Genomic DNA, 22,312 nt, shown 5'->3' on the forward strand with positions numbered 1-22,312 from the left:
TTTTCGGCTATTCATAATAACCTTTGTTTTTAGGGTGCTGTTCAAGGACCTGAAGAATTTGCTGAAGGCTTTGTAATTGGTGTTAGAAGTCTTCTTGGACACACAGTGGGTACGTATAAGAATGTTATGGTTTTAATAAATTTGGTTAACTCATTAATTACATTTAGATTTTTTCTTCTTATTTTGAAGGGAAAGCTATATTTTAAAAATAGCATGGTAATTTTTTGAGGAGTATTTAAGTTTGTCAGATACTATTGCCAGTATTCGTGATACAGATCATTCATACCTAACTTACTTGATACTGTCTAAATGTCTGTTTTGTAGGCTGAGCAAGCAAACAGAGGAGCATTGCATGTATAACTGAACTTGTAACATGCTGTGGATGAGTAAGGAAGATAATTCTAATGGCCCTAAAATGTCTGGAGAAGCCTGAGAAGGGTTCTTAGGACCAGCTACTGTTACAGTTACCTTACATTTTTATTTAGCTATGTGTTACAGTAATTAGAGAAAATATGATTCCATCCAGTATGCTATATAACATGTACTGAAGCGATCTAAGAGTTACCTTTTGCTGTATTTGTGGATTTCAGGCCAGATTCTGGAGTCTTCTCACAGACAACATATGGTAGTCACTCTGTGTAAATTTGTAATATGTAAACTGAATACGAAGGGAAATCGCTATGAACTTTGTGGCTTCTTGTATGTTGTCTGCTGTTAAATTGTGAAAGAACAGTAAGTTCTGCTTTCTGCTGTGTTCCATCAGGTGGTGCAGCAGGGGTGGTGTCTAGGATCACTGGTTCCGTTGGAAAAGGCTTGGCTGCTATTACTATGGATAAAGAATTTCAGCAGAAACGGAGAGAAGAAATGGGTCGGCAGCCAAAAGACTTAGGTGACAGCCTGGCCAAAGGAGGAAAAGGCTTGTTACGGGTATGAGTTTGAAGCTGAGGGTATGATGTGGCAACTCTTAATCCATGCTTGAAAATTGTATGCAAGCAAATTTTACGTCGTCTTTATCAGTTTGTGAACTACACAGAAAAGACAAGCAGGTAGTTGGTTTATAGGAGATTCAGTATAGTTTATCAGCTTTAGTGTTTGAGGTCGTGGTTTTGGCCAACCTGAAGAATTGAAGGTAGGGTCTTGAAAAGGAAAAGTGTGGGAAGTAACGCTCCAGTTTCTCCTGTGAATTATATAAATAAACAAATAGTTACTCACATTCAACAAATGTGTTATCTAATTAAAGTAACTGGGCCTTTAGTTTACCATGCAGTCAATTCTGTTGTTAAAGTCAGTTGGTTGTGAATTATGAGCTCGGAGAATGTGCTTCATAGTAGAAATGGCTTTCTATATGCTGAGGTCTTATAAAAACTGCTAGGTTTTTTTAACTTAAAAGAATGTGAACATAGAGCAAGTAGGATGTATGTAAAAGTACTACATTGGGTTGGAGAGATTTTTCTGAAATAGAAGCTCTGCAACCCCTGTATTTTTTAATAATCTAAAATCTGGAACCTTTTCTGCTGAAAGATCAGGTCTATTTCTAGTGAAAGTGTTAAGTATGAGACAAACCTCATGTAAACAATTACTGAGAGGTGTGTATTACCTGAATGCAGATTAAGTCTTCTAATAAATTCTATCACTTTCCATTCAAAATAAAAACAGTCAACATATTCCTAAGTAATTTTAAGTAATAAACATTGTGGAGTTGCTTCTGATACTGTTTGCTGAAAATTGCCTTAGTGTCATTAAACTGTTTGACCTTTAAAGTCTTCCAGAGAGTTATTTGATGCTAATTTGTCTTGAATACTTGGTATCACTCACTCAAGACTGGGAATTCTGGCAGCTTCCTGTTAGTAGTGAAAGTGAAATAGTGACTTTCTTAATTATTACAAGACTGGTTACTGTACAAAAGATTTGTTAGTCTTTCTTGCCAGCATAAATGTTCGTTCAGCCATTTGAGGTTTTCCCTTCTCTCTTCTTTCCCTCATTATAATTTTTCTAAAAATTTAAAGTGTTTTTTTTTTTAAAAAAAAAACAAAAAAAAACAACAACAAAAAAACCCAAAACGAACCAAAAAACTCCAGCCAAACGGTGTTTCCGATATTGAATGTCATTATAAAGTTTTAAAATGAAGGATAAGACACAACTGGTTGCCCAGGTGGGCTATAGCAGTCCTGTTTCTGAGTGGGAACTTAATTATCTTCTTTGTTTTAGGGTGTTGTTGGAGGTGTGACAGGCATAATCACTAAACCTGTAGAAGGTAAGCACTAAGGTTGCACTGCTTAAATGGTTTCCCGGTACTGTACAGTTTATGTTATAATTTTAAAGAATAACAATCCTTTTAAGGAATATCAATCCATGTGTGGTGATGCTAAGGTGTACCAAGATTATTTTTATATTTCTAATCCAAATGTGACCTTATATGATGATTTACTCAAATATATTTATAGCTGTTATTGGCTTACCACCTTTTCAGCCTGTGTATGCGTTAAGGAATGGTTGTCTTTGAAGGTAACTGAACACTGGCACAGGCTGCCCAGAGAGGTGGTGGAGTCTCCTTCTCTGGAGACATTCAAAACCCGCCTGGACGTGTTCCTGTGTGATATGGTCTAGGTAATCCTGCTCCGGCAGGGGGATTGGACTAGATGATCTTTCGAGGTCCCTTCCAATTCCTAACATTCTGTGATTCTGTCTTTGTGATATATTTTGTTAGGCCTGCTGTAGTACCTAATTTATTGTTTAAAGCCAGAATAAAGATACTAAAAATAATAAATCAGAAAACACCAATTGAAAAAGTTTTTTGGGACTCCAAAGGTTGGAGAAACCTTAAAAAACAAATTTGGTTTTATGCCTGAGATCAGTATCTGTTTTTGTGAAGACTGTCACTTTATCAGTATGATAGGTTATGAAAAAATCCAAGATAAAATGCCTCTTATTAAAATTTGTGTCAAAGTGGTTTAAATGTTGGAAGTTAATTGATACTGTGTTGTATTATATAGGTTATTGGCGGATACTTTGAGGTGTAGTCCTTATCTCATTGCTGGATGAACACACATGCTTTCTAAATACTGTCTTGGCTCTTCTGTAGTTATGTATCACCAGAAACTTGTAATTTTGAGGTAGAAATAATTAACTTCCATTATACTTGTGCATCTTAGAGTCGTCTTCAGACCATTTTGTTACTACTGTCAACCCATAAAAACTGATACATTGGCCTACAGTTGAGACTGAAAGTGTGTGAGACAAGAATCTAGTTCACATCTCAGTTATGCTGGCTTTGGAGGCTGGTAGAGTGTTAAGTGAATAGCAACAAGTCTGAACAGACTAGGAAGCAATGTGTGACTTTTCATAGAGAACTTCTTTTATAGGTGGATTGTACGTAATCAATTGCTGTGGGCTGTTTCCAATACAAAACAGTTCTAGTGCAGCCTGGAGCAGTGATGGCTTAATTCTGTGGTTAATGTCTTCAAAGTAGGTCATTAAAACTATTTCTTTTTCTGTTCCCTTTCTTTTAAAGGGGCTAAAAAAGAAGGCGCAGCTGGATTCTTTAAAGGAATTGGAAAGGGACTAGTAGGAGTGGTAGCCCGCCCAACGGGTGGCATCGTGGATATGGCAAGCAGTACCTTCCAGGGAATTCAAAGGTAAGATGTCGAGAGGAAGTTTTGAAGTACTCTCCATATGTTGCATACCAGGTGCTAAAGTGGTCCAGTAGCGCCACTCAATTACTTGTGTTAAATACAATGTGCAGTAGGATATACAGGGTTGAGAGATGTCTAGTAGCCTATAACGAATGTATTTTATGGTGATCTCCGGAAATTGCTGCTTCAGAATTGTCCTGGTTTGGCTCAAACCAGGCCAAATAGTCTTAGAGAACCCAAGGTCACTGCTTACGAGTAAAGAGCCGAAGGGGGTTGTACCTGCAGGGAGTAGTGGACGGGGCAGGTGACCCAGGATTGACCAGCAAGGTATTCCATCCCATACATGTCATTCTCACTTTCCTGTTTATCACTAACCCACTGCCTCCTGGAGGTGGGGCCCAGGAGGGAGGGGCCCTCCTGTCTCCCACTGATTGGTACCAGCTTTGCCAAATCTCCAGTTAAAAGCCTGCAGGTGTGATGGCAGTGGAGCTTTTGCATTTTGCCCTCTGCCCGTGCTGGGGGGAGCTACTGCCTTTTCCCCTCTGCCTGTACTGGGGGGAGCAATTCTGCCTGAGGAGGATTTCCAAGCTCTTGATCTTGGTTTTGTACATATTTGTATATATTTGGTTATTTCTATTATTATTGTTATTATATTCTTTTTCATTATTATAGTTTATTAAAACTGTTTTAACTTTCCAACCCATAAGTCTCTCTCCCTTTTCCCTTTCCCTTTCCCTTAGGTGGGGGGGAGAGGGTTAACAGAGAGCATCTGCCACCTGGTTAATAGCTGGCCCAGCTTTAAACCGTGACAGATTTATTGGCGCCCAACGTGGGGCTCGAGAGAAGCTCCAACAGGTTGCTCTGATAAGTTGAATCCTGGCTCTGGTGGGAGGAGACCCAGAGAGCTCAGCTGAGAGAATATCAGATTTCTTCCTTTGAGATTTACGAGGGGTTGGAAAGTTAAAACAGATAGTGAAGATGGTGATGTCATTTTTGAATGCTGTGTTATCTCATCTTTTTATGGAGTTTCTTTCACAATTGAGTATTGCAATGATGCCTTACCTGCCGTGGGCACTGTGTTATTGCTTGCTTCTTATGAATGTTTACATGCAGTTTAGCAGTGGGCGCTGGTCGAAATGTATTGTTTTGGTATGGGGTTTGATACTGATTTATGCTGTGATAAACTGGGCAGTTAATATTCCGATCTCTTATCTCTATGACACAATGATGGGCAGCTTTAATCGCGAATCAGTAGCAGCAACTTCATCTGCACGCTCCAGGCGCCCTTTAGCTGATTCTGTTAATGATTACACTTCCAGTTTTACTTTGGGAAATAGTACCTTCTCCTTTTCTGCCAAGCTGATTCCACTAGATTTTGCGAAATTAGGATGGTGCTGTCTAGGTGGCATGTTTTTATTTTTGGTTGTCCTGAATGTGTTTCTGATGTGGGATAAGATTAAATATCGGTGCAGGGACAGTTGTAGGTGTTATGCAGCCACCTCAGATCCTACAGTGTGTACGGCTGCTACAGCCACTCAACCCACTGAAACCTTGGCAGCCTGTACCACAGCTGCTACACCCCCCAAGATGGCCACTGCAGCTACTCAGACTCTCAGCACTCCCACGACAGCCACTGCATCTACTCAGACCCCAGCATCTATCGAATCTGTACCAATTGCTCCTGTAACCAGGAAGAAATACCAAAAGAAATCAGCTCGTGAAGAGAAGGATGATGACTCAGAGCCTTCTAAGACAGAGCCATCATATGACCCAGGTGAGGGCCCTTCTCAGGCAGAGTTAGGGCCCGACACAGATGGGGGTTCCCTTGATTGTCCTTTTAAAGCAGACCCATCACAGAAGAAAGGCCCTTCTAAAGCAGAACTATCACAAGAGGACTCGGACGTAGAGATAACCTACCACTCCTTATCCCTGAAGGACCTGAGAAATATAAGGAAAGACTTCAGCCGTTATGACAGTGAACCTATTATTACCTGGTTGCTCCGATGCTGGGATAATGGGGCAGACAGCATGCAATTGGATGGCAGAGAAGCCAGACAGTTGGGATCCCTGTCCAGAGATGGTGGTATTGATAAAGCGCTCGCAAGAAAGTCAAACACTGTCAGTCTCTGGAGGCGACTCTTGTCAGCTGTAAAGAGCAGGTATCCCTATAAAGATGATGTTATGAGCCACCTAAGCAAATGGACCACTATAGAAAAAGGTATTAACTACCTTAGAGAACTGGCTGTGCAAGAGATCATTATAGACACCCACGGGACATTGTAGATCCTGTAGATCCTGATGAAGTGGAATGCAACCGATCCATGTTCCGGAAGGTTGTGAAGAATGCTCCACCGACATATACCCATACATTGTCAATATTAGTATGGGGAGAAGATGCTATGGCACGATCTAGTGTGGGCGAAATGGCTAACTGTATGCGACAGTATGAAGATAGTATTTCTTCCCCACTGCAGGCACGCATCTCGGCTGTGGAAAAACTGACTAAGGAGAACAAGGACTCATTTAAACAACTGTCAGACAAACTGTCCATGATCGAGAATAAACTTGACTCTCTACCTACACAGGCGCGCGTTGCAGCTGTTAAGAGAAAACGTTCTCCTACAGGACCAGCTCAAAGGAAAAGGAACACATCACGAGGTATCCTGTGGTTTGCCCTGCGTGGTTATGGGGAGGACATGAGCAGATGGCATGGACAACCTACCAGTACCCTACAGGCACGAGTACGTGAGTTGCAAGCTAAAAGAAATACCAGAGAGAATTTTTCTAGGAGGATGGCTGCTCCAGTTACCAGTGAGCAGGACCCCAGTCAGGGGAGATGGGCCTCAAATCACTTTTTCCCAAGTGTGAATAGGAGAAATGAAGGTCCAGTCCCTGTGAGCAGCATGAATCCATTTCTTAATTAGGGGGGCCCTGCCTCCAGCCAGGTGGAGGAGAGGGACAACCGGATTTATTGGACTGTGTGGATTCGATGGCCTGGCACATTAAAACCACAAAGGTATCGAGCCCTGGTAGACACTGGTGCACAGTGCACCCTAATGCCATCGGATCATAAAGGGGCAGAATCTATCAGCATTTCAGGAGTAACAGGAGGATCTCAAGTGTTATCTGTATTGGAGGCCGAAGTGAGCCTAACTAAAAATGAATGGAAAAAGCACCCCATTGTGACTGGCCCAGATGCTCCGTGCATCCTTGGCATAGACTACCTCAAGAGAGGGTATTTTAAGGACCCAAAAGGGTACAGATGGGCCTTTGGTATAGCAGCTGTAGAGACTGAGGACATTAAACAGCTGTCTACCTTGCCTGGCCTCTCAGAAGATCCTTCTGTTGTGGGGTTGCTGAAGGTTGAAGAACAACAGGTGCCAATTGCTACTACCACGGTGCACCGACGACAATATCGCACCAATCGAGACTCCCTGATCCCCATTCATAAACTGATTAGACAATTAGAAAATCAAGGAGTGATTACCAAGACTCGCTCACCCTTTAATAGTCCTATATGGCCAGTGCGAAAGTCTGATGGAGAATGGAGATTAACTGTGGACTATCGTGGCCTAAATGAAGTTACGCCACCGCTGAGTGCTGCTGTGCCAGACATGCTAGAACTTCAATACGAACTGGAGTCAAAGGCAGGCAAGTGGTACGCCACCATAGACATTGCTAATGCATTTTTCTCTATTCCTTTGGCACCAAAGTGCAGGCCACAGTTTGCTTTTACCTGGAGAGGTATCCAGTACACCTGGAATCGACTGCCCCAGGGGTGGAAACACAGTCCTACTATTTGCCATGGACTGATCCAGACTGCACTAGAAAAGGGTGGAGCTCCAGAACATTTGCAATACATTGATGACATCATTGTGTGGGGTGATACAGCAGCAGAAGTTTTTGACAAAGGGGAGAAAATAATCCAAATTCTTCTGAAAGCTGGTTTTGCCATAAAAAGGGGCAAGGTCAAGGGACCTGCCCGGGAGATCCAGTTTTTAGGGATTAAATGGCAAGATGGGCGTCGCCAGATCCCGATAGAGGTGATCAACAAAATAACAGCAATGTCCGCACCAACTAACAAAAAGGAAACACAAGCCTTCTTAGGTGTTGTGGGTTTCTGGAGAATGCATATTCCAGATTACAGCCAGATTGTACGCCCTCTTTATCAAGTGACCAGAAAGAAGAATGATTTTCAGTGGGGCCCTGAACAACGACAGGCTTTTGAACAGATTAAACAAGAGATTGTGCATGCAGTAGCCCTTGGACCAGTCCGTACGGGACAAGATGTTAAAAATGTGCTCTACACCGCAGCTGGGGACAATGGTCCTACCTGGAGCCTCTGGCAGAAAGTGCCAGGGGAGACTCGAGGTCGACCCCTAGGATTTTGGAGTCGAGGATACAAGGGCTCCGAGGCCAATTACACCCCAACTGAAAAAGAGATACTGGCAGCATATGAAGGAGTTAGAGCTGCTTCAGAGGTAATTGGTACTGAAGCACAACTTCTCCTAGCACCTCGACTACCAGTACTAGGCTGGATGTTCAAGGGTAAGGTTCCCACTACCCATCATGCAACTGATGCGACGTGGAGTAAATGGATTGCATTAATTACGCAGAGGGCTCGAATAGGAAACCCTAATCGCCCAGGAATCTTAGAAGTAATCATGGACTGGCCAGAAGGCAAAGACTTCGGAATGCCACCAGAAAAGGAGGTGACACGTGCTGAAGAAGCCCCACCATATAATGAACTACCAGAGGATGAGAAGCAGTATGCGCTGTTCACCGATGGATCCTGCCGTCTTGTAGGAAAGCATCGGAAGTGGAAAGCTGCTGTATGGAGTCCTATACGACGAGTCACAGAAGCCACAGAAGGACAAGGTGAATCAAGTCAATTTGCAGAAGTAAAAGCCATCCAGCTGGCTTTAGACATTGCTAAACGAGAAAAGTGGCCAAGGCTGTATCTTTATACTGACTCATGGATGGTGGCAAATGCCTTGTGGGGGTGGTTAAAGCAGTGGAAGCAAAGCAACTGGCAGCGCAAAGGGAAACCTATTTGGGCTGCTAAATTGTGGCAAGATATTGCTGCTCGGCTAGAGAAACTAGTCGTGAAGGCACGTCATGTAGATGCTCACGTACCTAAAAGTCGGGCAACTGAGGAACATCGAAACAACCAACAAGCGGATCAAGCTGCTAAAGTGTTCCAAATAGATTTGGACTGGGAACACAAAGGTGAACTATTTTTAGCTCGGTGGGCTCATGACACTTCAGGTCATCAAGGAAGAGATGCAACATACAGATGGGCTCGTGACCGAGGGGTGGACTTAACCATGGACTCTATTGCACAGGTTATCCATGATTGTGAAACATGCGCCGCAATTAAGCAAGCCAAACGGTTAAAACCTTTGTGGTATGGGGGACGGTGGTTGAAATATAAATATGGGGAGGCCTGGCAAATTGACTATATCACACTCCCTCAAACCCGCCAGGGTAAACGCTATGTGCTTACCATGGTGGAGGCGACCACCGGATGGTTGGAAACATACTCTGTGCCCCATGCCACTGCCCGGAACACTATTCTGGGCCTCGAAAAGCAAATCTTGTGGCGACATGGCACGCCAGAGAGAATTGAGTCGGACAATGGGACTCATTTCAAAAACAGTCTCACAGACAACTGGGCCAAAGAGCATGGCATTGAATGGGTATATCACATCCCCTATCATGCACCAGCCTCTGGGAAAATTGAACGGTATAATGGGCTGTTAAAAACTACCCTGAAAGCAATGGGGGGTGGAACCTTTAAAAACTGGGATAAACATCTGGCACAAGCTACCTGGTTAGTTAACACCAGGGGATCTATCAATCGAGCTGGCCCTGCTCAGTCAGACCTTCTACATACAGTAGAAGGAGATAAAGTCCCGGTGGTGCATGAAAGGAATCTATTGGGAAAAACTGTCTGGATTCTTCCTGTAACGGGCAAAGGTAAACCCATTCGTGGGATTGCTTTTGCTCAGGGACCTGGATGTACTTGGTGGGTGATGTTGCAAGATGGTGAAGTCCGATGTGTCCCTGAAGGTGATCTGATTCTGGGTGAGACTACTTAATTTTGAACTGTATGTTGTTGCTGCATAAGTGTCTTTTAGGTTAAGACAGTGGTGATGCGACCGGAGCTAGCTTCATCAAGTGGCGTCCAGTAACCTCCTCGAGTCTGACATCTTTAACCTGCAACCCGTGGGCACGAACCATGACAAAAGAGAGACTGCTAGCCAGAAAGACTGCTGAGAGACTGCTAACCAGATGCAAACCCACAATCCTGAACCAAATGAACTTGATGGACTTTTTGCATAAAGATGAATCATAGACTAGTGATATGTATATATATATTTGAAAATGAAAAGGTAGTGGTGATCTGAGTATGACATGAATGGTATGGAATAAGGGGTGGAATGTCCTGGTTTGGCTCAAACCAGGCCAAATAGTCTTAGAGAACCCAAGGTCACTGCTTACGAGTAAAGAGCCGAAGGGGGTTGTACCTGCAGGGAGTAGTGGACGGGGCAGGTGACCCAGGATTGACCAGCAAGGTATTCCATCCCATACATGTCATTCTCACTTTCCTGTTTATCACTAACCCACTGCCTCCTGGAGGTGGGGCCCAGGAGGGAGGGGCCCTCCTGTCTCCCACTGATTGGTACCAGCTTTGCCAAATCTCCAGTTAAAAGCCTGCAGGTGTGATGGCAGTGGAGCTTTTGCATTTTGCCCTCTGCCCGTGCTGGGGGGAGCTACTGCCTTTTCCCCTCTGCCTGTACTGGGGGGAGCAATTCTGCCTGAGGAGGATTTCCAAGCTCTTGATCTTGGTTTTGTACATATTTGTATATATTTGGTTATTTCTATTATTATTGTTATTATATTCTTTTTCATTATTATAGTTTATTAAAACTGTTTTAACTTTCCAACCCATAAGTCTCTCTCCCTTTTCCCTTTCCCTTTCCCTTAGGTGGGGGGGAGAGGGTTAACAGAGAGCATCTGCCACCTGGTTAATAGCTGGCCCAGCTTTAAACCGTGACAAGAATACATCTTGCAGTGTTGTAGTTCAGGTAGCTGATAACTAGTCCATTTTCTCTTTTCACACCCTCCCCTGATCAGAAAGTAATTAAAAGATCAGGTGTAAATTTTACTTTTGAGGTAGGTTTGTGTACTGCTGAATGCGAATGTCTAAATGTCATTTAAACTTACTGTAAAAAATAGACCATTGAAATTTTTGGAGAAAAACTTGCCAGTTTGAAGTTTGGTTAGCAGTGCACATCAGAGGCTTCTTGTGTTTTAAGGGGACCTTTGGAAAGTGTGTTAGTAAACATGAGAACCCTTAGTGAATTATCCACGGTTGGGAGTAAATTTATCCAAGTTATTTTGTAGCTGTCTAATTGGCTAATGTTACTTTGGATTTATTACTTGCTATTTACATCTGTAGGGTACTTGGGAAGTGTGAGTAGGATATGTGGCAAGTGAAATGGTGACTTTTTAAAGATATATTGGCGAAAGCCAGAATTGTAGTAAGCTTACCAGAATACTGTTCCACTGTCTATGACAGGGTGGCAGAATCAACTGAAGAAGTGTCTAATCTCCGTCCTCCACGTTTCATTCATGAAGATGGCATCATCCGGCCATACGACAGGGTGGAAGCTGAGGGTTATGATTTATTTGAGGTATGACTTGCATTGTAAATACAGTTAAAATTCTCTAACCTCCAGGGTTCCATGAAGGATTATGTTACAAAAAAGCTGCCAGGGATTTGTGGCAGTTACCTGTAGTAAAAGTTTGCCCCAGCCTATTTCATAAGGCAAGCCTGTATAGAAGAGAAGACCCAGTGCTTGGAGTAAGCTGAATACAACAAGAAAACTGCAGCATTGCTGGTAAATGATCTTCTGCACTGGAAGGAGGTAGTAGGATTAAGAATTAGTAGGATTAAGATTTGACTATGTGGAAACAAGAAAAACATTTTGATACTTGGTTCTAATGTTTTGCTAAATAGCAAAGATAAGGCTGTTTTACAAACTAAGCAACTTTTAAATAGGATGAATAGAGCTTGAATTGTTTGACATATAATACAACTACTGAAATTCCTTTTTTTTTTTTTTTTTGGTGATATCAGCAGTTGAAAAAACTGCACGAATTCTCAAAATACCACCTTTTAGTATTTCCTTATGTTCTTAATACCAGTATGTCATAGCTACAGGCATTGTGTGGACATTTAGCCTGGTTCTACATCTGGATGTGGCTAACATATGGAGGATGAGCAACAGTTGTTTTCAAGTCCTAGATAATTGGAATCCAGTTAATTTGTATTTTGGCCTTCACGTTCTTAAAACTTACCTTAAAAAGTTTATTTTGTTGCTCAAAAGTTAGAGTAAAATAACTGTCCACATTAACATTTTAAGACCAAAATTTGCATATTTGCTGCTTCCTTCTAGGTGTTCTTTTAATCCTATTTTTTTAAATTTCCTATTCTGTTTCTAATGTTTCTCTTCTTTCTCTTTCTCTCCTGGCATGCGCAGCAAGAACTGGAATAACGGAGTAAACATTTTCCATATTTCTTCTTTATTTCCATCACAGTCTTTTATCTGCCTTAAGTATTTAGATTAAGGGCATGATTGCATTTACCTTGTCCTCTCCCCTTCATTCATATCTTATCTGTGTAGCAGTTGAATAGAACAGTGTTTCTTGTTGTCTGTGCTAAGAAAACAAACAAACTTGAACAACCATCTTCAGTAAGATTAGATGAGTAAGATGAGAGAGACAAGGAGCATTTGTTTCCTGTATATTTGTTTTTCTAAGGATGTTTAGCTCCTTATGAGTGGCAACAACAGAAGGTGCTTGGAAAAAATGTCGTGGTGTAGGGTAGATGCTGAGTTCATTCATTTATTAGTGTTCCCATAGAACTAGGGCTGTGGGTGAAGGGAGAAAGCAATATTTTGATACTTGTGCAAAATTTAAAGTAGTGATATTGAATGGAATTTTCTTTTGTGAAAGTGCTTATAATGTCATGATCTAGAAATACTGTTTTCATATAAAAGCTAAGAAAGCTTGTATTTGTGTTTCTGTAATATGCCATAGGCCTGTCATTTATACATCTGATGAACCACTATCACTTCAAGTTACTACTACTACTTTACAAAATTTTATCAATTAAATATAGCCGGCTCAGTGGACTCTGGTTTCATTCACAGAATCTTCTGGGGCTTTGCTGTTCAACATACTTAAATGTAAACTTTCATCTGTTAACATGAATTTACGTGTATATATATATATAAAAATACATATATATTTCTAAATGAAGTGATGCCATAAATTTCATTTCTAATACAATATCTCATAAATTAACAAGCTAAGCTTAACAAGCTGTTCTCAGAGCAAATTGTTTGGCTATCATACATGAAAAAAACATTGAGCAGAGACATCTTTCTGCTGCTAATGCCGTCTTAGAATTTAGTGGTCAGTAGTCAGTTTATTTAATTTAAAATGGTTTATAAACAATAAATTATTTAGTGAATTTTTATTTTAGCTAATTAAATGAAATGAAGTATTTCTGATATAGTAAGCAGACCAAATTTCTTCATGTAGTGAGATTTTTTATTTTTATTTTTTGCATTGTATTTCTCCCATCTATCAAAAAGGAAAACGTAGCACAATTAACACTGAGAACTGGATATTATGCAGTTCGTGCACATCTAGTGTTTGTATTTTTCTTAGATCTAAGTGGTGTAGATTGGAATTGTGTACTAACCAAGAATGAATCCTCTGTATAGTTCTCTTAAATACAGTTTCTCCCTTTCAGAATTCAGTTAATTGAATACAGGTTGGTTTTTTTAACTAACTGATTTTGATTATTATGCTAGAGGTTAGCGTTGGGAAGGTTTTGTTTTCTAATGTAAATTACGAGCAAGAGGGGGACAGGACAGTGTCTTTACAGGAAATAGTATGTTTAACAAGGAAGATGAGTCAAAGTCAGTTTTATATGCATTTACAAATGTAATAGCAAATAAGCCAGCTTACAGGTACTAGTGCTGTTTATTTTTGGATCCAGATTTGACCCAATGTTGCAAGTAGTTTAACCAAATCCCCACACTCTCATCTATCTTAACAAACTTTAATGCATATGCCCCTTTAAAATATATACACGCTTGCAAGGTTGAAACCTTGTAAGGTTACCTTAAGACATGGATGCCTCAATGCTATCCAGTGGTTAGACAAAAAAAAATGTTTCAGTTAAATACTCACTTGTACGTGAAATATAGACATTGGTAGACATTAGAGCTTGGCTTAGGAAGAGCATATATGTAGGTCTTAAAAGACAAGTTTCTTTTTTCCACTTGGAGGTTATTTTGTGCAGAATGAAGACAGTAGCCAGATAGAGTAGATCAGTTCGCTTGTGTAAACTTGTTTACACGGTGCATTTTCCCAGAAGTGCTGCATGTATGTGGGCTATATAGGGATCTGCTCAGTCAATTCAAAACCTGGAAAGTCAGAGTTGATGTCTTGCAGGCCATGTCTGTAGCTCATGCAGTGAGGCTTACTAGTACAGAATGCATTTTGTTAAATATAAATGCACAGTATGTAGAGCTGGAGAAATCAAAGAACAAATAGGGCAACTCTAGGCAAATTGTTTTCCAATGAGTAACTTCTCTGGAGCTTTAATCTTTGTATGGTGAGTGTTTGCAGTTGATGAGATTTGCTGTAACAGGTAACGAATGCCTTTGGCTTTGTTAATCTTTGCCTTTTAATATACAGGTCTTGCTGCCTGCTCTGGTGAGGAGACTGTCTTCTCACCCCAGCACTTAGGGTCTGACATGGTGCAATTCGTACATTATTCAATGTCTATGGCATTAATTTGTTTCATTTCCCAGTTAAAGCATGGAGCTTTATAAAGAATGCAGAACACTTAATGAATAATTGAGACATGATGGTGAGACAGCATTGTGTGGCAAAGAGAATACGATGCTGGGCTTCAAGAAACTGCAGATTCTATTTCTGGTTGAGTCACTGTTCTGCTGTGTAAATTTGCACTGGTTCTTTCATTTCCATGTAAAATAAGAATGAGTAGAACTTCTTTGAAGTGCTCCAGTACTTTCATAAAAATAAAAGCTTTTGATAAAGATGCCTGAATTGTAAGAGTGTGCAGATCATGGAGTAATTTGCAGCAAGTGCAACCCTCTTTTTACCTTGTGCCACCACTGTTGTGCTGACGTCTGTCAGGTGTATTGAGAAGAGCTCTGAGAAATATTGCATCTCTTAGGCACAGAGCTCAGTGGGAACTCTTACTTTAGTAACATATTGCATGTAAAATCTAAAAATACTATTGAGATTGTTTCTGAAGTGATGAGAAACAGACTTTCTCTCCAAAGCTTTGAGTTTAAATAGAGGAACATGCTTATGAATAAATCTGTTTCAGTATGTGGCATGTCTAATTTCTGCATATCAACAAAAGGATTCAGAATGTGCATCGCAGCCTTTGAATTGCAGTCTTACATGGCAGTGGATTTTGTATGTCTTAATTTTTACTTGTTTTTAAAATACCTGTGGTTCAGATACAAAATGTGAGTTTGTATCTTGATTTCAGTCATACGCTGTCATCTTTATTCTGATGTTTTGAAGAGACACGGAGATAAGCAGTCTTTCTGGCATTTTTTTTTCCTTTCATGTATGTCTTACAGTTTCAGAAATTTTTAAGATGGTCAGAAAGTGATATTTTTTTTATAGAACATGTAGACTCGATATTTTTGGTTGCTGGAAAATGCTGAATTAAAATGTTTTTCAAAATATCACATCACTAGGGAGCAAATCCAGGAAAACACTACACTGTTGATTTAAACTCTTGAATATTAATCCATTTTTGAGCTTAAAGGATTTTGGGGATGGGTTGCAACGTATGATCATGCTTTAAGACATTTGTTGAACTTTTAAATATATGAAAATAAAATGCAAATATAAATAAATGTTGAAGCCTCTTTTAGTTGAATCTGATGTAAGCTGAGCTGACAAAATATCTTTCTGTTTTGGTTACTTAAAACTACATAGAGTTCTTATCCTGCATCCACTAAAATTAGGGATGACCGTGAGACTGTCTTCTGTGCTACTTTTTGTTGTTGATGGAATATTGTAAACCTGGTGACATGCTCTAGAAAATATTATACTTCAGTTAAACAGCATGTACAGAATAGGAAATCTGAAAAATACATAATCAAAAATTAATGAAGAACTGAAAAAAATAGGAAGCACTTCAGTACTTTATTTTGAAGCCTTTTAAACCTCTGTATTCATAGTTTGTCACTTGAGTTGTAGTTGTGTGACAGAAATGTGATGAGTAATTTGATCTATACCTTGTTATACCTCTTATTTTGGATGTTGAATAGGCATGTCCATTCAATGTTTCAGAAGCCTAATCATGGGGTGCGTTTGAGTATTTGTGACTTGATAGTCACAGTCTAAGGGTCTGGGTCATGGATTGCCACCTTTTAAAGGTATTGTTGCAGGGTTTTCACTCTTGAATCAAGTCTTCAGAATGGGATGTAACAGAATGAACATTACTAAACAACTATTAGCACAGAAAGGAAAACAAAGCTGAAGAAACAGTCTGATATTGCAGTGTCAGTGTTCCACCTTTTGAGTGGAACAGATCAGACATTTTGGTCACTCAGCTTCAGGAGGGAGAGCTCTGAGAGCCTGCCTTAAAGAACCGGTTCAACAAGGTAACTTTTTAAAAAGCTTTTGAATTGAAAACACTGCTTTGAGTTTTCTTTTTACAAGCCAAAAATTATTTTCTTTTTCAGAAATTGCATGTGAGAAAGCTGGAAAAAGAGAGCTATCGATACCACTGTGCGCTTCCAGGAAGCAGAAGAGCAAACCTTATTGTTACCAATAGGTATTAAGTTTTGAAGGCTTTCTAAGGGCTTGCCTTGGTTTCAATTTAGGGATTAGACATCTGGCTAAGTCTAAACTGATTGCTATTCTCTGCATATACACTTTCCTTATCCATTTTCTTATTGTTTTTTTTTTTAAATAATTTGTTTCCTTTATGGGAAATGTAATATGGTAATGATGTCAATACTAGATACTAATTTAGGAAGGCAGTTTACTCTGAGGTCAGTGACCCTTTCATCATACTGGAGGGAAATACTCTTTTTTTCTCTCTTTGTTTCTGATTTTTTAAATTAGCTTGTGATGTGTTTGCAGTCAAATCATCGATTTGATAATGCACATGTTGATGATCTTGTTAGTTAAAGGATACTCTAAATGGAGTCTTAAGTTTTTGTACAAGTATGAAAATTAATATTAAACTCATCAGACAATTTTTAGAATTCAAGGTGTTATCAGTCCTGTATACTCAGTTTGAGGACTCAAAATTTCTAAATACATTAGATAATGAAAGGAACCCATGGATTATGATCCCCACATCCCAAATGTCACCAGTTTCCACCTTGCCTGAATGTATGACATAGGCTCGTCCATAATGAGACTATGGTAGGAGGCATCCCACTGTGTTTGTATTATAATGACCTAGCATACCTCAAAATTCATACTGCAGCTGAACAAGCCTTTTCAAGATACTGACAAAGTCATTTCATGATAAGTGATTTAGTTGTTTGCAGCTTCAGATAAATGTGCACTTCTCTCCTTATCCCAATTCTTCTCCACATGCATAAAAGTTCTAGTTTAACTCCATTCAAAACTGCCACCTGTTTTTGTGTGAGGGTGCTGGCTGACAGTGGAGCTTTGAAGTAATTGTAGGGGCAGCTAGTTAGCAACTGTGAACAGTAGCAACGGATCATTTGTCAGTCTGGTGTCACTGTGTAGCTAGTATGTGGCTTTCATCTGGTAGAGGCTGGCTTGGAGGAACTGGTTTGAATTAACTAGTATCCAATTCTAGTAAAATGTTTGGATTTGGAGGGCTGGGTGGGTTTCGATTAACTTGGCCTGCGCATACTATGCGATATCATAGAGCGTCAATGAACCTTAAGGACAAAGTAATTATATATATTTAAGAAATATCATTCCACTGTGACTGACTGGGTACTTTTAATCCACATAGAAAATGCCTTCTCAGACAAATTTATTTTCTTCATTTTGTTTTGTTTTTCTGGCAAAGTTCTAGTCCCAGGGAGAAATGGAGTATTAACTTTTTCATTTTGAACAGGAGAGTGATACATGTAAAAGAAGTGGAAATCTTAGGCCATTTAACAACAGAGTGGGATTACTTATTTGAAGACTTTACACGCTGTCCTTCCTACGAAGCAAATGTTTTAAAAATAACTGTTTTGGTAAGAAAAGCATGTAAACTTCTTTTTAATTTAACACTATTTAGAGGTCCAAACATGCTCTTAACTTATTTATGGTTCTAACTGCTGACTATGGGACGGGATTTACTGAAGATTTCTTGGAAGTATGAGTTGGGTTGGACAGAAGCCACAACGAAGTCTAACCTGAAGTTGACATTCAAGCCATTTAAGTATCAGATTCTGCATTCTTGTTTTGTGAGTTACCTGAAGTACGCTTTTGTTCCCTTCTGCAACAGGATCAAAAGATGTTCCAAAGGAAGGACAGTACAGGTCATGAATGTGCAAAGACAGTTCAGCTTCAGGATGAAACTACAGCAAGGGTATATTCTTTTTTTTTTCTTTCATCTTCTTTCCTTATGATATTGTTAACAGTTGTTGAAACTCAGCGTGTAAAAAAGATGGTAACGTTCCGAGACCTGTTATAGAATAGGCTGCTGTGCCTGAGGATCATTTACCATACTTTCATGTTGAAAAATGAGTTTAACCAGGAGAATGATGAGACGAGATAGTCTAAAGCATTCAAAAGAGTATATGCAACAATAATTTAAAGTTGAAGTTGCATAGTCTTGTGTTGTATATTAAACCTCATTGAAGGAAAATAATTCAAATACCTAGAGTACTAGGGTAAGTTCATTGTAGTCTCCAGGATTCAACATACCTCTGAATTCTGCTACCTCCTCATTATTTCAGGATCACTGGACTAACCCAATAAGCGTACCTTGTGTGAAAACGCTTACTTAGATTCCTCCCCCCACCCTCCCTGCACCTGGACTTTCTACCATTTATCTCTAAATGTTTCTTCATATTAATGCTGGAGAGACTGATTTATTTTGGGAGCTTTTGCTCTGTGGATGGTTGGGTCTCACAGCTAACTCACATAAGCTGAACTAACAATTTTGTGTAAATTCCAGGGTACTTCGACAATAGAAAATTTTACCTAGGAAACCATGCGCTTTACTGTAGTTTTGTATCAGATGATTGGAGAGGAGGAGTTCTCCCTGACACCAAAAGTGAAATCAATTAGATCCACAGCATCTTGGAAGCACACTTAAAGTTGTAGCTTCAGTAAATGGCAAGTTGGCAGCTGGAATCAGAATAGGGGCCAAATTGCTTCTATGAAATTGATCAAGCCTTCTAAAAGAATGGGTTAGACTGGGAAGGAAAAAAAAATGCTATAGTTTTGAGGCATTTTTTTTATCTACTGGAAGAGTCTATATTATTTCTTTATTATCTCTTGTCTAAAGAAAAAGTTCCTTCAGCTTTTTCTCACAGCATGTCTTCCAGTTCCCACTTTTGGTTAACTAATTTAAATCCTTTTAGTTTGTGTGTATCTTAGTGTCATGGACAAAGCTGGAACTGTGTACCAAACATGCAAATGTCTTTAAGATCAGGTTAAGGTTATCTGTAGTGTCCTTGTTCTTTCTGTCTCCCCTAAAAAAAACAAACAAGGGTTTTAGGTTTGTCTTTCTTTAGTCCTCTGAATCTTTCCCCAGCCTCCATGAGTTATCAGAAGTCCATAAGTGTTTGAAATACTTCAAGTACACCTGATGCATGTTACTTGTCCATTCAGCTTAACTTACTCTTTATTTTAATTTTCATAGTTGTATAAATGAGTTTTACTTTTGTTGAAATTATGGATGTAAAAGCCCTCACAAGCATTTCAAACACTTTAGCTCTCACTAAATGCTGGAATTACTCAAGGAAAATCAGACTGACCATCCAAGCTACCCCAGTACCTTTTGGTTTGGTTTGTTTTTTTTCCCCTAGGCATTTACGCATACCATACTGACATTAGTTTTCTCAGACTAGAGATATATCACTATGTTAACATTATGTATACACATTTTATGCATAATATACAATATGTTTAATGTTAGCTAGTTGAGACGTGGGGTTTTTTTTAACTATTACATTGTTTGGATTCAGGAATTAAATGAAAATGGCTGGTTTAGTTGCACTGCTTTGTTCAGTTGTTTCTAATTTTAGAATTATTGTTAGCTTCTATTTTAACTTATCCTTTTGTGGATTTCAACTAACTATCCAGTTTGAGAGTGCTTTTCATTGTAAATATTTTCAAAAGTGCCTGCGGTCACTTATATCTTCTTTTAATTATCATGAATAATTCTCTTTATTTCCAGACAATGAAAATGCAAACCTCTCGGTTGCTTGGCCTGAACATAGTCCTCTTCTCAGGCTCTTTACCTCAGACTGAATCTAGTACTTGTAGGCTTCCAATACTTTTCTGTCCATTTTAGAAGAGGAAAAATTGCTTCATTTGATCTGATACTAAATTGTTCTCAAAAGACCTTATTCTTGCGCCATTTAAACTTTTGCTAAGAAGAATGAGTAGCAACAGGAATAGAGAGGTTGCCAAGAGCTGACACGTGCCGATTAATGGATCTAGTATGTTGCAGTGCTTGATCAGTATATTTATTTAACAGACCTTTGATCCCATATATTGAAAATTCAGCAAAGACAAAAGGAATGCATCCTTACATTTGTGTTAGTGAATATTAAGTGAAATGTCTATTTAAATGCTAACAGTGTATGTGTGTTAATAGTACAGGCTGTAGTTCCCAGTTGTGTAGGCCAACTGGACATGAGTTTAATGCTGGATCTTTAAATGGCCTGACTTTGAAAGCCTCCAGAGCATATAGTATTGGAAGTGTCATTTGCTTGTCTGGTTAAAATTGGATCACTTGTATTGGGGTGCTGCCTGAGGAAGGTTTATCTAGTTAAGTGTGAATAACATCATGAATGTTACTACTTAAAAATAGGAGTAGATTGGCAGTATCACTGAAGGTTTTTCTGGGTTGAATATTATGCACGTGAATCACAAGCTGTGTATCTAACTTAAGGCTCATAAACTAGCCAGCGTGTATGTAGGTTTTAATGTTTGTTGAATTAGCCATTTTTAGTAGTATCTTACGGAAGAAAACTGCAGATTACATGCTTTCATTGTCTGTCTTTAAATGTGTTGCTTTACAGAGGATTTGTTGTGCCATTCAGGAAGCCCAGGCAACAAGAAAACAACAAAAGTTGGTGAAACAAGCATCATTGCAGTTGAAGAAACCACAAATGCTGTCTTGATAATAACAGGACTTATCGGGTTTGACCCCTGGTATGCAATTTTATCCCTAAAATTGATTAGAAGCAACATGGAAACATTGTGCAGAAAGTTAAGATAAAGTATCTGAGGTCTTCCTTCAAAGTTAACAGCCATAAACACTTTATTTTAAGAAGCTATGCCTCTTTCTAAATCTATGGATTTCATTTTTTTAAAATATGCATTTAAGTTTAAAAATTACGACTTTTGCTGATATGGTTTCCCACTCTGAAATTTTCTTTTCTGCCCTTTTTCATGTAAGGAGTTCTTGTAAATGCATTCTAAAATAAAGTGGTTATCCGATTTTCACTCTTAAGTTTATGGTTTACAGACAAGTTGCAGTAATTGTGGTTCTAGCATTTTGCAAAATAAAGTACTTATGTTACTGATTGAAACATTAAAAACTTCTATTTTGGGCAACCTTCTTTTTAAATTAAGAAAGAAGTGTTCACAATTTAGCTACTATAATTTCATCTCTGTTTAGTATTAGAAAATACTGCACTGGAGCAACGTAAGAATGAATATGTATGAAAGAAATAGGCTGTTGTTGTCTGGAAATGGTTACTTCAGAATGTTGTCACAATGTAAATGAAAACCTTCACTTCAAAAATGTAAAATGTTATTCACCTGTCATGTCCATCTATATGATTTTGATTGTATCACTGTAGCTTAAAGACTTCTCCAGGAGGAACAGCATGCTGGTTTTAGACAGCATTGTGTGTCAAAAGCTTAAATCAAAGTAATTAGCTCTCCATGTTTCAGTGTATAGTTACTCCACTGGAATAGTGCCATCTCATTAAGCTAAGTGTCACTTCTGATACAATATTTTTGTTGCAGTTTCTCTTCCTGAAGCCTGTTAGCATTCAGTTTAGCAAGATGTTTAAGCACATTTAAAGTATATGCCTAGTTCTTAATGGTATGAATAATCCCACGAACTTCATTGAAATGAGTTCCATTCTTAACACTAGGCACATACATAAGTAACTGTCTGGGTCAAGGACTATGTGAGGAAACAGATTGTAGTTCAGTGATCAGTAAACTAAGAGCTCTTGCTGTCAGTCTTTGGCTCTTGAATAAGTTATAGAGTGTCATTGCAAATACTTATGAAAATTTGCTCTTGCGGACTTACTTCACTTGGAAAGAATGATTTCTGTTTTTTTATTTAATTTTGTGCTAGATAATAGCTACAGATACGATCTCAATGAATAAAAATGGCAATATTCTTGCATAGATCCTATTCAGTAAGT

General features: G+C 39.2%; 1 protein-coding gene across 2 annotated transcripts in view; it reads left to right on the plus strand.

The window, feature by feature from the left end:
- VPS13C (vacuolar protein sorting 13 homolog C) overlaps positions 1 to 21,469 on the plus strand; it is a 102,550-nt gene extending 81,081 nt beyond the window's left edge. The window contains exons 75-83 of one of the 2 annotated variants that reach the window (XM_068410787.1): positions 34 to 109; positions 764 to 927; positions 2,209 to 2,254; positions 3,512 to 3,635; positions 11,218 to 11,332; positions 16,454 to 16,545; positions 17,818 to 17,941; positions 18,196 to 18,279; positions 20,948 to 21,469. In XM_068410787.1, the coding sequence (XP_068266888.1) occupies positions 34 to 109; positions 764 to 927; positions 2,209 to 2,254; positions 3,512 to 3,635; positions 11,218 to 11,332; positions 16,454 to 16,545; positions 17,818 to 17,941; positions 18,196 to 18,279; positions 20,948 to 21,049 (927 nt within the window). In that variant the 3' untranslated portion in view covers positions 21,050 to 21,469. Of the gene's footprint in view, positions 1 to 33; positions 110 to 763; positions 928 to 2,208; positions 2,255 to 3,511; positions 3,636 to 11,217; positions 11,333 to 12,181; positions 12,606 to 16,453; positions 16,546 to 17,817; positions 17,942 to 18,195; positions 18,280 to 20,947 lie in introns of those variants that run through there. The other variant, XM_068410786.1, reaches the window with a different exon arrangement.
- Positions 21,470 to 22,312: the final 843 nt, after the last annotated feature.

The sequence above is a fragment of the Nyctibius grandis genome, chromosome 11 (genome assembly GCF_013368605.1).
Source record: "Nyctibius grandis isolate bNycGra1 chromosome 11, bNycGra1.pri, whole genome shotgun sequence".
Classification (NCBI taxonomy): Eukaryota; Metazoa; Chordata; class Aves; order Nyctibiiformes; family Nyctibiidae; genus Nyctibius; species Nyctibius grandis.